The sequence below is a fragment of the Prionailurus viverrinus genome, chromosome C1 (genome assembly GCF_022837055.1).
Source record: "Prionailurus viverrinus isolate Anna chromosome C1, UM_Priviv_1.0, whole genome shotgun sequence".
NCBI lineage: Eukaryota > Metazoa > Chordata > Mammalia > Carnivora > Felidae > Prionailurus > Prionailurus viverrinus.
This window is the reverse complement of record NC_062568.1, coordinates 142,035,804-142,051,744: the sequence shown is the minus strand read 5'-3', so window position 1 is coordinate 142,051,744 and position 15,941 is coordinate 142,035,804. Positions and strand designations below refer to the sequence as shown.

At 36.2% G+C, this 15,941-nt stretch overlaps 1 protein-coding gene across 1 annotated transcript in view; it reads right to left on the bottom strand.

Annotated features, from left to right (window-relative positions):
- Positions 1 to 15,941, bottom strand: part of COL24A1 (collagen type XXIV alpha 1 chain) — a 410,128-nt gene that overhangs the window by 29,422 nt on the left and 364,765 nt on the right. The window contains exons 53-54 of the mRNA XM_047871498.1: positions 12,787 to 12,840; positions 7,571 to 7,606 (exon numbers count right to left, since the gene is read on the bottom strand). Of these exons, the coding sequence (XP_047727454.1) occupies positions 7,571 to 7,606; positions 12,787 to 12,840 (90 nt within the window). The remainder of the gene's footprint in view (positions 1 to 7,570; positions 7,607 to 12,786; positions 12,841 to 15,941) is intronic.

Below are 15,941 nucleotides of genomic sequence, written 5' to 3'. Positions count from 1 at the left end.
CTCCTAATATGACATTCTGACTTTTTTCTGTCTACTATGCTAACTACACTGTGCTTATAAAATGGAAATCTAATCAGGTCATTATTAAGTTAAAATGATTCAATAGCTCTTTATTTGTCTAGAGATGATGTAAACTTCCTAAAAGTGATAGCTGCCATTTATTGAGAACTTTTTGCATACCAAGTTGTGTGCTTATTTTCTGAGAACTAACTGTATGCCAACTCATATGATACATTTCCATTTTACAGTGAAGAAAGTGGCAACCAGCAAATAAGGGACTGAACTAGGATTAAAATGGAAGTCAATTGAATATAAAAGTATATGTTCTTTTTTTTTAATTTTAGAGAGAGAGAGTGTGCAAGTGGGAGAGAGGGGCAAAGGGAGAGAGAGAGAAACCCAAACAGGCTCCACACTCAGCACAGAGCCTGATGCAAGGCTAGATCCCATGACCCTGGCATCATGACCTGAGCCAAAATCAAGTCAGACGCTCAACCGATTGAGCCACCCAGGCACCTCAAAAGTATATGTTCTTAATCAATGTACACCCCTACCTCCTCTTCAAGATATGGGCCTCACCTCTACTTACTCTCCCCAACACGTCCTACACCCCATCTATAACCAACTATGTGTGGATCTCTGCATCTTCAAAATTCTTTCACACATGCATTCTCTTGCATGTGCTATTTCCTTGACCAGGAATGCTCCTCCTTACCTTCTCTATCTGTGTAACTCTCATTCCTCTTCCAGTATGTCTTTAAAACTCTATACTTACCTTGCTCACCCATCCCCAGCCACCTCCTTCATGCTCAACTAACCACTTCTCCATTTCCTAGTACACAACACAGTGGAAAATCCCTAGGGATGTTTAAGAGTGTCTTAGTCACCTTTTCGTTTCCTGGAACAAGAATAGTGTCTACTTCATAGTAGGTGTTTGAAAATTGCAACTGAATGGATGAATAATGCAAAAAAATTACCTCATATTAATTTAGAAATTAGAATAGTTAAAATGTATGTAGTAAAATGTGAAAAGTTATGTTGAAATTTTTCAAAATGAAACAACAGTAATCATTGTTAAGAATGTCTGCTCAGGCCACTTCGGATCCTCTGTCCCCCTCTCTCTGCCCCTCCCCTGTGCACATGTGCTTGTTCTCTCTCTCTCTCTCTCTCTCTCTCTCTCTCTCTCTCAAAAATAAAGAAAAAATAAACATTAAAAAAAAGAATGCTCAAAATTTAACTTACTTGATGGTCAACTGAATGTTAAAACCATATTGAGCCAAATTCAGATTATGGTTAAAAGATGACAAAAGATCTCTCTTCAGTTGAGATCTGAATAATGTTGATGTCATGCTTGACTTACATTAATTATTTCCAGAGCTGTTGATTCTAAATATACTGTGAAAACTAGAGCAAACAACAGTAACTTAAAAAGGATAGAGCACTCCAGTACCATGCTTGCTGGACATTTCTTAGTTTGCATGGCTTATGATTATGATTTCAAGTAAAGAATGTACAAAACTTGTACCTCAGAAGCTATGTGATAAATTACAGAAAGGCCATTCTGGAGATAGCCTTGAAAATTGTTTTTAATGTTTATTTATTTTTGAGAGAGAGAGAGAGAGATGGTGCATGAGCAGAGGAGGGGCAGAGAGAGTGAGACACAGAATCTCAAGTAGGCTCCTGGCTCTGAGCTGTCAGCACAGAGCTCGATGAGGGGCTCAAACTCATGAACCATGAGATCATGACTTGAGCTGAAGTCAGATGCTTAACCAACTGAACCACCCAGGAGTCCCTAGAGATAGCTTTTTAAATATATAGAGGTTCAGAATGAATTTGGCTCTGTAAGTTTCTCTATTCTGGAACAACACTGTAAAAGTAAACCATTGAGATTTAACCCCACTTAGCATATTTCTGACATTTGCAAAATCTCACTGGTGGTTCAATACAAAACATGTATCTTATCTGTGACTTTGAAAGAAGAAATTATCACAGAAAGAAGAAACTATTTCTACTGCAGATTTTATTGGTTTCTTTTCAGCTTGTTATACAAAACAAGTCAAGTCATCACAAATGTCATCAAATGAAATACTTAAAACCAAACAAGACAGGGCAAGACAGCCCTAAGAAAACAACTGTCTAGAATGAAGCAATTAGCCAAGTAAAACAAAATATTATTCAACAATATAACATTTATTAGTTTTCTATTCCTTTAGTCCACCATTAAGAAAAAGTGATTCACTCTCTCTAGCTACTATATAAAAAAGTATCTAGGGACACCTGGGTGGCTCATTCGGTTGAGTGTCCGACTTCAGTTCAGGTCATGATCTCACAGCTTGTGAGTTCAAGCCCTGCGTCGGGTTCTGTGCTGACAGCTCAGAGCCTGGAGCTTCGGATTCTGTGTCTCCCTCTCTCTCTGTCCCTCCCCTGCTCCATGCTCTGTTTCTTTCTTTCTCTCTCTCTCAAAAATAAACATTAAAAAAAGTATATGAATCAGTTTATTATAAAGGCAGTTTATAATAAAACCATGATTGTCTACGTTAATTTCCTAAAGGGAAACTAATTTATGTAAATGATTACGATGGTTATTTGGCCATAGTCAAAACCCAACCATTGGAAATAGACTTTCTTTCCATTTAATCCCAGAATTTACATTTGATTCTTCAAAGGTAACATATTTTTTCTTACACTTTAAAAAATATTGATAAGTGCATGTCTTTGAACCTGAGTATGTTAGACTTTGCCTTTTTGTGAAGGCAATCTTGATTTAATTTCATAATCTTTAGGCTGGCTTAGGTACAGAGAGCTTCTTTATTCTCAGTTATAAATTGAGAAGCTTCCATTGCTTAGCAGCATCCTGGGTCTCTACTCAGTAGGTGTAACTAGAAACTCTTCTTTTTTCCCAGTTGTGACAACCAAGTAGAGACCTACAAATTGCCAAATGTCTACTGTGGTGTATATGTGGTGGGGGGATGGCTCCTGGTTGAGAACAACTGATTTAGAGGGTTTAACTGGGAGTTTAGTAATATTAAATAATATTATTAGAAGTAATGTGATTAGGAAGGAATCAGTGAATTGTAAGGCACTGAGGATAACTACAAATTAGGAGTTGACTCATGTGGAATCTGCCATGTAAATGGCTGGACTATTCTAAATGTAGGTGAGGGGTCTATATATACCATCTTCCTTACCCAAGTTGCTCCTAAACTTATTTTTGAGAGGTATGATGATTAATAGAAATGTACAATGGTGTGGGAATCGGGAGACCTGGGCTCTGGTCTTGTCTCTATACCTAATTAACTGTATTTCCTTGAGTGAGTTGTTGCATGTTTGGATCTCAGATACCTCATCTGTAACAAGATTTGGTGAAAGATCAATCTCTAAGGTTCACTTCAAAATTGTGATTTTCAAATGTTTTATCAATTTTCTTCCTCATATTTTGCATGTATTCTAAAAGGGATACTTCTCATGTATTGTTTAATGAGCTGTAGCCCTTTTTTTAAAGGCATGAATCATTATTTGGTCTTGGTAAAAAATGGCATAGCTTTATAAATTGGTAAGAATGGCACACTTTATAAATTCTTATGCCAGCTTCACGGAACATTTAAAAATAAGATTTACAAAGCCCGCTTGATAGATTCTTGTGTTTCTGATCTTTGTACAAAAGAGTGGAGTGTCATATTTGTCTCAATACAATAGATCTTCGCTAATAAAAATTCATTCCAAAAATGCCCCACGTACTGGTATTATTTGAGGCTGACCCCCTCGAGGATATTTGGAAATATAATAGCTAGAAGTGTTCAGGCATTCAATTATTTAAATCATTCCCTAAAAACAAACCTGTAGAATATACTGAAAAAAAATCCTAATGAGAGTATAAGTAATGTTACTAAGCTTTTCCAGATTATGGTTTAATTGCACATTTTATGGAGTAAATTAATTGCAGATGATCTCTAGGAATTAAAAAATTACTTTTATAAAGTTCCTTAAACCATAGTGGAATCAAAAGAAAATAGATGATAAAAAGATACTTAATACCAGTTATTCAACAACAAAAAACCAGAATAAACCAATAAATTCTAATGCGCCACAGCTAATGTGGCACATTTTCAACAGCTAATGTTATTACCCATACTAAATGCTGCTGTGTCCCCTTCCTTGTACTAGGAGTCTGTACTTTATTTATGAAGAGAGCTATGGGAATCAACAGAGCAAAAGACTAGTAAGTATATCAATTCAATAAATGCTACTTTACCAGCCAGAATTGAAAATACTTGTTAACTTCTAATTTTAGGGAACAGCATTTATTCATTTATTAATTCATTTCTCAAATATTACCCACTACATAGCAGGTTCTATTCTGGATACTGATAACCAATGTATCAAACAAAGTTCCCTGCTCTCCTAGAGTTTATATTCTAGCAGAGGAAACAGAAAAATAATTTCAAATACTGCTAACTACTATGAAGAAGACAAAAGAGGATGTTGTGAAAGAGAATGACCAGGAATGTGAGACTGAACAGTCATGGAGGGCTTCTCTAAGATGGTATTTGAGGCGAGACCTGAATCATGAGATAAGAACCAATCGTGTGAGGAACAGATTGCGTTTTCTAGGTAAAAGGAAGGCATGTTCCAAAGAATAGAGACAAAATCAGCTTGGTGGCAAGGGGAAAGGGGCACATCATGAGTTTAGAGAGGCCAACCAGGGCTAGTTCTTGTAGGGCATGGTAGAAAGGTAAGGAATTTGGATTTTTTTCTAAGTGCAAGAAGGAGTCATAGGAAGGTTTTAAAGAGGAGAGCGATAGAATCTGGTTTATGCTTTAATGGTATCGCTCTAGTTGCTGTGTAGAGAACGGATTGTAGTGGAGAAAAGTGGAAGGAACACTAGGAAGTCAGGAATCCAAGGAGACATCATGGCAATCTGGACAAAAGTGCTAGTGATAAAGAGTGGGAGAGGTGTGTGAATTCAGAATAGGAATTAGACTTGACAGGAGCTAATCTCTGCTTTAAAGAACTCGTCCTTATGTTCTATGCCTTTCTTTGTTCTTTTATGGGGGATCTGCTTATTTTTCTTTTATGTAGAATCATAAACTCTTACAGCTGGAAGGGACTTTGAGGGTATAAATTCTAATTCCCTACTCAGTGCAAAACTACCAGTCCAGTAACTCAGAAAGATAGTCATTAGGCTTCTAGAGACAAGCATTCATTATCATGTAAAACTATCTTGTTTTAAAGCAGTGCCTTATTATATTAGCAGCTCATTATTATATTGAGCTGGAATCAGCCTCAGCATTCCATCCATTTAGTTAACAGTATCTATTCTGCGTTAATTATGTGTTAAATCCTGTGATGGGCTTGGAATTAGGGCAAGTCAAACATACTTCCTGGTCTCACGGAGCTCACTGTCTGTGAGGGAGCTAAGCACAGAAACTGAAAATTCAATTCAGTAAGTAAATAATTTAAAATTTATTCTCTAGAGTTACTCATATTATCAGTGTTCTTCCTTTCAAATATTTAAAGACAGCTATCATGTTCCAACACCTCAAATATTTTCTGATTTATTCACCAGTAATTTACTAAATATTTATTTAGCACCAACTATACAACACAGGCACTATCTTGGGTGTTGCAGACACAGCTTTAAAACGAACAACAGGTAAAATATCTGTGTCATGGAGCCTATATTCTAGTGAGGAGAGATATAATAAGCAAAAAACAGGTAAAGAAACAGGTTTAGAAAAGACAGGGAATCGAGGCAGATGGGCACATTGCTATTTTACACAGGCTAGGCAGAAAAAGCCTCTTTGATAAGAGGACATTTAAGAAAAGACTGGGGAACACTTGCCAGGCATTGTACGAGGTCCTGGCTACTAGTTCTTATGTCCACAGGTGGCAGTTGGGTTGAGGATAAAATGTCACTTAACTTAAATTAACTTAATTACAACCTCATAAATAGGAACTACAGGGATAAAAAGCATGGGCAAGAAAAAGCAGGTGCAAAACCCAGGAAGCAAAGAGAGAGCAATGAGAACAAGGAAAGGGATGATAAGGTTGCAGAGTCTGGTAAGGGTTAAACATCCCAGCTATTTCAACTGGTTTTTCTAGGACATGGCTCCTCGATACACCACTGATCTGAGACAGCCTTTCTCTGAATATGCTTTAATTTTGTCCATGTTCCCCTTTGGGGATGGCCTGACTGGTGTTACCACCTGCTTTATTCTGGGTGCCATATGTCTATCAGTGCAACCTAAAATTTCAGGCATAATCTGCTGAATTTGCAAGTCATCAGAGCCACTGAATTTTCTTTCACGTGAAATGCCTGTGAAATTGTCAGAAGTACTTGAGGTTTCCTAACTCTGACAAAAGCTGACGTTCCAGCCACAGTACTTGGAGAGAACTGGTCAGGAAGACAGTTGGAGACAGACAAGTCTAGAAAATGAACTAATTCCAAGCCTCTCTACTTTTCCTTTCCCCTTTCCACTCCTCCTGGGAAATATGACTTCACTGTGTACAGATATCCTTGCTTTTGGCTGTAGCAAGACTGCTGAGAAGATAGGAAGGCCACATTTCTGCAAATTAAAAACATCTATTTTAGGGCACCTGGCTGGCTTAGTTGGTAAAGCATGCAACTCTTGATCTTGGGGTTGTGAGTTCAAGTCCCTCGTCGGGTGTAGAGTTTACTTAAAGATAGTATCTTAAAAAAAAGAAAAACATCTATTTTGAAGCCCTCTGTGGGTTCTTAGCCTCTCTGAAACCATATACATTTCCTTTCTCAGCTAATTAATATAACTGCAACTTACTTATTCTGAGCCCCCAAGCACACCTTATGGTGACAAGCCATGTCAGCTGTCAATGCAATTTCATTATCTTTTAAGCCAAGACTTTTCTGCAACCTTTAAATTTATTCTTATTTGCCTTCTGCACTTGGTTTTAATCCCCCTCATATTACCCTGTGCCTGCTCTCTGTTTATGGCTGCTGCTTTAGTAAGTTCAGCAGGATCTCTTCTGGGAAAGTGGCTTCTTGACAAAATACCTTCTTTAACCTGGAAGCACTGGCATCCCAGAAAAGTAGGAAATAGTGCCAGTGTAAGCCACTTAGTGCTGGAAAGTGCTACGTGTACCTTTTGCCCATCCTCTCACAATTGTTTCCAATTGGCTGAAATATACAACAATTGATATGCTTCTGCTTTGCACCTCTTTAGCACTGAGTGAACACAGTGGGTATATCCTTGAGGCGATGTGGCAGTCCTCTTATTCCAGCACTGGTGAAGAAGGCTCACAAGGCAAATGCCTGATGCCTGACAAGGCAAATATGCCATTTCACACAGTGATCTGGGAAGAATTTGATCAGCAGGTTCTTAAATATGTTTAGGGGTTATCAGGTTTCACTGTAATGTACTATCTAGATTAGTTCTACTTCCGAAAAACTGTAATTTTATTTTTATTTCACAAGTATCAGAGACATAATAATAATAATAATAATAATAATAATAATATAATAAAACAAGGTCCTTGCTTTCATGGAACTTATATAGCCTAGTGACAAGTGATAATATAACCATAAATTTAAACTTACAGTTTCACCTCTAAAGCCTTTTTCACCTCTGGGTCCCTACAAGAAAACAGGAAATGTTAGTTTAGTGCTATTGATAGTTATTTATCAAATGTAGTTGAGGCTATACACAGAAACATGATAACTTATGTTTTTGTTTTTTCTATCCAGCAAGACATATTGAGTAAATTTATATAAATTCTAGTTTCCTTTTCCTGAGTAAAGCAAAGCAAAACAAAATAAAAAACAAAAACAGTTTATTGATTTATCATACTATCCACGGAGTGAGTGAGACAGGGATAACAGGCACTTAAATCAAAACAGCTGATCTGACAATCAAATACCAAACCACTTAGAAGGGAAGTTACCAGATTAAATTCTTCTAATCTTTGTCTTCCCTAGCCTTTGAAAACCTTGTTTCTAGGATGGTGCCTTTTTTTTTCACCTTCTCTTTCTATTCCTCCTTCTGTACATCCCACAAATTTTGATATGTTGTATACATTTTCATCCAGTTCAGAATATTTCTAACTCTCTTTGAGATATCCTCTTGGATCCATGGATTATTTAGAAGTGTGGGGTTTAATTTTCAAGTGTTTGTAGATTTTCTTATTATCTTTCCAATTTACTGATATTTACTTTAATTCCATTATGGCCAGAAAACATATCTTGTATGACTTCAGTTCTCTTAAGTTTAGTACAAAATTTTTTATGACTCAAACTATAGTCTATTTTGGTGATTTTCCACGTACACTTGACAACAAAGTGTAGTCTGCTGTTAGATGAACCTACTGTTTTAGAAATTCCTGTTAATATTTTTGTTTTCATCCTTGTGGAAATTATTTATGTATTTTTTTATTTTGAAAAAGATAATACTCTTCATCTTTTCAAAAACCTGAATTTACACTTTCACAATATGTTATGATGTTTTCCATATCAATCCACATGTCTCTAGATAATTATAATGCTTACTTGGTATTTAACAAATGATAATATTTTTATTGAATTTTCTACTAGATTATTTCTAATTTTTGTCATGATAACCCTGTGATAAATATCCTTGTACTCCATAAAAGTTGTCCTCCAGAAAGTGTTTGTAATTGCACGCACACCTGCAAAATATGGGAGTCTGTATGTCTTGACACATGCCATGTACTATAATTCTTTGTTAATCTTGCAGGCTAAAAATACTATCTCATTATTTCACCATTAATATTACTTTTTTGTGTGTTTCCTATCTTGTTACTCACTCATTTTTTAAATGTTTTTATTTATTTTTGAGACAGAGAGAGACAGAGCGTGAGCAGAGGAGGGGCAGAGAGAAAGGGAGACAAAGAATCCGAAGCAGGCTCCAGGTCCTGATGCGGGGCTTGAACTCACAGATTCTGAGATCATGACCTGAACTGAAGTTGGGTGCTCGACCAACTGAGGCACCCAGGTGCCCCTGTTATTCACTAATTTTAAACCAGGATAGTAACTTCCAAACACTAATTAAAAAAATTTTTTAATGTTTCTTTGAGAGAGAGCGAGCACATGTGCAAGTGGGGGAGGGGCAGAGAGAGAGGGAGACAGAGGATCAGAAGTGGGCTCTGTGCTGACAGCAGAGAGCCTGATACAGGGCTTGAATTCATCAACTGTGAGATCATGATCAGAACCGAAGTCAGACACTTAATCGACTAACCCACCCAGGTGTCCCCCAAAACTAATTTTTTTAACATTTTATTTTTGAGAGACAGGGAGCAACAGAGTGCTAGCAGGGGAGGGGCAGAGAGAGAGGGAGACAGAATCTGAAGCAGACTCCAGGCTCTGAGATGACAGCAGAGAGCCCAATACGGGGCTCAAACTCATAAACCATGAGATCATGACCTGAGCTAAAGTCAAATGCTCAACTGACTGACCCACCCAGGTGCACCCCCCACAAGAACTAATTTTTAAGATATCTCTATAGAACTTGTTTTTAATACCCTCCCTCACCTCCAGCCCAGTATTAACAAGTAGGTACATACCTTTCCATACTTTTTTTTTTGATGAAATACTGACAAATATATTAATGCATGTATGGGGTGATTGGTAATATTTTATAAAACTGATCTCATATTGTATACTCTTCTGTGAATCAGATTTTTCACACTTAACAATACAGCATGAACAACCACAAGTCCACTGAACTAGATATAACTAGTTGTTTTCGATAGTTGCATAATATTCTATGAAATGGCTAGACCACTATTTACTCAACCATTCCTCTACAGATGAACATTCATGTGATTTCAAACTTTTTTTCCTAATATAGCCAGTACTGTGAAAAAACTTTCTATAATTTATGAGTACTTAATTTCTATGGCACAAATTTCTCAAAGTCGAACTGATTGGTCAAAGGGTATATGTACTTATATTTTAACAAATATCCTTCCATGAAGGCTATAATTCACATTTCTACTGATGATGAGTACTGTTCTCCCTAATCCCCTTCTGAGAGGTTAGATGTAATATCTCATTATTACTTTAATTTGCATTTATGTGACTGTAAGTTAGGAAAGCATCCTTCCAAATAATTATTGACCCTTTGGATTTGTTCTTCAATTTTTTATTGAGTTTCTATCTTTCTCATACTAATTTGTAAGAGCTCTTTATACATCAACTTGTATGCTTTTGCAATTATTTTTGCCCAACTTATATTAATTTTGTTTACGGAAACTTTTTCCATACAAAATTTAAAATTTTCAAGTATTCAAATACATATTCTGTTCTTTTGTGGTTTTCAGATTTCCTTTCTTATACAAAAGGTCTCCTCAGGGGCACCTGGATGGCTCAGTTGGTTGAGCATACAACTTTGGCTTAGGTCACAGTCCCACAGTATGTGAGTTTGAGCCCCACAGAGGGCTCACTGCTGTCAGTGCAGAGCCTGCTTTGGATCCTCTGTCTGCCTCTTTCTCTGCCTCTCCTCTGCTCATGCTCTATCTCTCTCTCTCAAAAGTAAATTTAAAAAACATTAAAAACAAACAAATAAATAAATAAACAAATAAAGGTATCCTCAACCCTTAAGCTATACTTCAGCTTTCTAGATTTGTTTTTTATACTTTAAAGTCTTTTTAAAAAAGATTAAAAAAAAGTTGGGTGAAATAGGGTTCTAATTCCTTATAGTAATGCTGTGACTTAAAGTAATTCCATCTCCCTTTCCTGTCACCGGTATAGGAATGGACATGTAGCTGATCAATGGACATGAGGAAAAATGCAGTGGAAGGCTTCTGGAAAAAACTTAATTTTTCCCAAGATAGGGCTATAGATCAGTTTTCACTTTGGATAATTATATCTGGATGTAATTGCTGAGAAATTGTAGTCATCTTTCTATAAGCCCAATTATGAAGATCACATTCAGGATGATAGAGCAGAGACGTGGAAAGAACCTGGTCTTGGACAACATAACAAAATCACTAAGTAAGCCAAATCCGAAGCCCTTCCTACCTCTGGGTTTTCCATTAATGTGATATAAATTTCCTTATTATTAGAGCCAGTTTGATTCAGGGTTCCTATTAACTTACAGCCCAAATCATCCTGATATACCATTTCTGTTATAATTAGATTCCTATATATTCCAAGATCTAATTCTGGGCTCTAGCCTGTTAAACTCATCTATTTGTTTATTCCTTTGTAATACCCTATAGTTTCATTTACAATGATTTTGAAGTAATGTTTCCTTATTTGCAAAAGCAAGTCTTCCATCCCCCACCACTATTTTTTTTTTTCCACAAAGTTTTGGCCACTCTCAAGTGCTTATTCTTTCATAGTGAACTTTTCTTAGAAGTTTCTTCTTAGAATGGAAAAAATAGAATATGGAAAAAATTTGACGCGCATGCTGAATATTACAAGGGCTTTTAAGAACTATCTGTAAACAAAACACAGTGAGGTATTTTAATTGAGCCATTTCTTTATCATGGTTTCCTTGACCAATTGATATTTCACATTTTTGACAGAACAGAACAATCACTGAGTAATCAGAACAGTATGTGTTCCTTAGCTTATTGAAGAACCACCCACCAAAATATGAGAATTCTCCCACTTAAAGTCTCCCACGTAGACTATATAGCTCTGAGTAGTAAATGCTGAAAATCTAGAGAAGTGTTGACTTATACATTTCATATTTGTAAAATCAAAAATTCAGCAACTTTGGTGGGAAATTCTTCCCTAATTTATCAAAGAGAATAGTTGGACTTAATACCTGAAACATTCCATTTTATATATTAAAACTCTATGTCTCTCTACGTAACACTTTGAAATCGTTCAAAATATTGGTTCCCTGCAGGGAATACACCTTTCCTCCCCAAGTCTCAATTTGCCCCTATCTACTGGGTTCTTTGTTTTGTATTTTTACACTACTGTTGGTATTGTAAAACTCTCCCATGACTTCACCAACCATTGTTTTATTTGTCAAATTTATAAAGGCACTGGTATCTACTAATTACCTCAGTCCTCTCCAGATGCACCTTGAAAGGAGGAGAAAAGCACTGTTCTTGAAGGAAGAAACATCACCTATGTCATTCACTAGCTATACCACCTTGAATAATTAGGCGAACCTCCATGAACCTAATCTTTTTCCCTGTGTCTTAAATGCAAATAACACCTACTTCAAACGTTTTCTGTAACAATTTGAGAAAAGTTATTAAATGTTTAAATTCTTTAAGAATTTGACAAAAGTTATTAAATGTTCCTTCCTCACCGAAGTATGTACTTTATCTTCTACTGTAATTTATTTTCTTAAAGATCACTGTTAACTACTCGCTTCTTGAAACTCATCTATCTGAACCTTGTGCTTTTCTGTTTTCCTGTTTTTTTTTCTTCCTGTTTTTCCCACCAACTATCTCTTTACTTTGTAGTGGACACTTCCAAATACTCAAATCTTGGCTGCCTTTTGCTATACTTTCTCCCTCAGAACATGGATTCTTTTTCGTGCGTTAGTGATCACCTCTATGCTAATAATGCTCAACCCACCTCCCTTGTTCTATTTTCCTTTCTCTACTCCACAGTTTTAAGTGTCTACCTCACTATATACACCTTCCTCGTTACACATATAATCTCTAAGTTCTCAGTAATCACCTTCCAGATGAAAACATAACATCTGTTTTTGCCCTTGTCTTCTCAAACACTCAGCGTGATCCTTTTTGAATTACTCCAGAAATAGGATTAAAGAGGAAAAAATAAGAATACGAAAAAGAAAAGGAAGACCTATATTGTAACAAACTTACAGTTCTACCTGTTGGGCCTATTATACCTTCTTTGCCAAAGGGGCCAGTGTTTCCCTGTTGGGGTAAAAGAACATCAGTCAGTCTCACTGCCGGTATAAAGAAGAAAAATTCTAGAAAATTTCTTGTGCAATGGTAAAACAGTCCATATCTGCATCATTCAAATTTTTTTAAAAAATATCATAAGTGCTCGCTTCGGCAGCACATATACTAAAAAATATCATAAAATCAGGAGAAATCATAGTACTTTTGATTTGCAGCATGTGACACAATTCTGTACATTATAGATTCCTATCGGGAGAATTACATCTGTATAATTTCTAACAAACATAAATCAGCCTTATAATTTTCATGTAGTGATATAACTTCAATGATGCCATTTTACATGTGGGTCATTTCATAACAAATGAAATTACTTTACATAAATAAGACTATATAGAATGATAAACAAAAATTTTGAGTAACTTTCTTTACAGATGTTGAAGGAGATGTCTAAGGGACATGCAGCATGGAACTGAGAGAAAGTATGGGAACGAAACACAGAGCATCACAGGCGACCAACCTCAGTTTCTCCATCTGTTACATAAGATTGCATACTTCATAGGGCCATTATTAGAATTAAATGAGAAAAATGATTTTGAAACCGTAAGCTGTTATTGATTATGAAGATCACCTTGAATAAGCCCAATCTGGTGAACTCCTCCCAAACTAAACATGGAACATATCTTTTTTTTCAACTGAAGTATAACTCACATCCAATGTTCTATTAGTTTCAGGTGTACATCACAGTGATTCAATGTTTTTATACATTATAAAATGATCTCTACAATAAGTCTAGTTACCACCTGTTACCAGACAGAGGCTACTGTAATTACTGACCATATTTCCTATTCTGTACATTACATCCCCATGACTTACTTATTTTATAACTGGAAGTCTGTAACTCTTAATTCCCCTCACCTATTTTGGCGGCCTCCCAACTCCTCCTCTCCTCCGGTAACCAACAGTTTGTTTCCATATGTCTACGTGTCTGTTTCAGCTTTGTTTTGTTGGTTTGTTTTATTTTTTAGATTCCATATATAAATAAGATCATACTGTATTTTCCTTTCTCTGTCTGACTTACTGCTTCTTTATGAATACAAAACACCTGTTTTAGTTATTTTCCCTCAAACTCCATGCCCAATTCCACTGGCAGCAAATTTCAGTCTTTCTGGCTCACACTTAACCTGAACACTTAAATGTAGATATCTAATAGGATTTCTTTGTCCAACTCCTGCTAGGGTGCAGAAAATACTATCAGTTGAGATCATTATGTCATGGAGTCTATCAATAGATGGACTAGAATGAGCCTAGAATGAGAGAAATTAGCAGGTTCTATAAAAGTAAATCTAATAGAATCACTTTTAAACACAAAGATTGACTTTAAGTGATAATTTGTAAATATGGTAACTAAATCTCAAAGATCCACAATCAAATAAAGAGAGTTGATTTTCTAACCTAATCAAATATAAGCCCTAGACTGGTTTATCACTGAAAAAAAGTCAACAAAGCTTTAACATAATGAACTTGACTGTGATCGAACTCTTTAGAATGATTTGTTAAAAGAATGGAGAGGTATTCATGAACTCTAGAAAACAAAGATCAAAACGGCAAAAAAATTGTCTATGTTTATTTAAATGTGTCCGAAAGATGAGGTGTTATGATTTTAATGGTTGGTGCCAGTTAACTACATAAATAATCTTTGAAATGGAGGACAATTAATCCAGATTTCCTACTTCAATTAATTTAATTTATTTAATCATCAAGTATTTATTGATTATTGAGCAAGAATTAGCCACTTAATATCCATTCTATATTCTAATTATGCAACCAGCAAGCCACTTTGTAACATATTATTTGGTCATTCAGCTGTGGATTAAAATTTTGGTTCTTCTACTTGCCACCCATGGCCTTGAGCAAATTACCTTTCAGAGACTTCGTTTGCCCACTTGAAAAATGGGGATAATAGCATCTCTTGCAGTGTTTTTATGAGGATTAAATGATATAAGGGTAACACACTGAGCACTGGTACATAATAGTTTCTTACAAAACATTAACCTATCATGACTTTCACTTGTATCTATAATGACTTAATAAGAGATAGCTGCATTTATGCATTAGTATTTGTAAGCAGTTATCAGAACTTTACCATTGGTGAACTGATACAGTTTCTGGAGCTGCAAAGCAGTATAGGCTCAGACCCTGGCCGACAGAGACCCAGCACTTTGTAAGATTCTGCTTAGAACAGATGCTAGGCAGGAAGCCAACTTCTCTTTGAGAAGCAAGAAAGGATTAATTGATTGAGAACTTAATAAAACTAGAATGAATGGGTTTAATTAGTAGAGAACTTAACATATATAAGAACTTCAAAGCAATTATTTATTGTAGAGAAGCCGGTCCACATATAACTCACCTGTGGATAATCAAGAATAGGGCTTTATATAAAAGCCCTAACTTTCCACAATTCTTCAGAAATCATAAAAATAATTAATAAATTTGCACCTGAAGAAATGCTGAGGAGGGTCTTTAAATACCCACGTCCCATGACAACACTGACCTTTGTATTACCGAAAAGAATTTATGCTAAGAGTTGGGGAAAGGGTGCAAGATTTCAAAAATTTGACTTTTCATTTAATATTTTGTGTAAGACAGTGGTTTTCAGCTGTGAGGTTTTTCACGACTCCTTTCTCCTACTTCTGGACCACTCTCCTGCCTCTCTCTGCTCTCTTCACCCTCGCCCTAGCAGCTGCAGTTAGCCTAGGGGGTGCCACTGCTGCAGGCAAACCACGGCTCGATGTTTTATAGCTTGTTTTCTTTTCAGTTTTATACATCATCTCATCAATTAGGAGACTGGTTAGTAGAAACAGAAACAAAACCAAAAAGCAAAAAACACACCAACAAAAACTGCTGATGGCTTATCTATCCCTATTTATATTTGCTATAGTTTGCAATTCCAGGCACCGACCAGCTAATTGGAATTCTTCGGACCCCAATCTTCGCAACTCTTTAAGCAGTTCCTCATCACTCTCTAGGGATACCCACCCCTGAGCTGGGGAAACATTGGTATGGGGAAATATTTTTCAAAGTGTGGGGTGAGGAGCTCTGGCCATAGACAAACC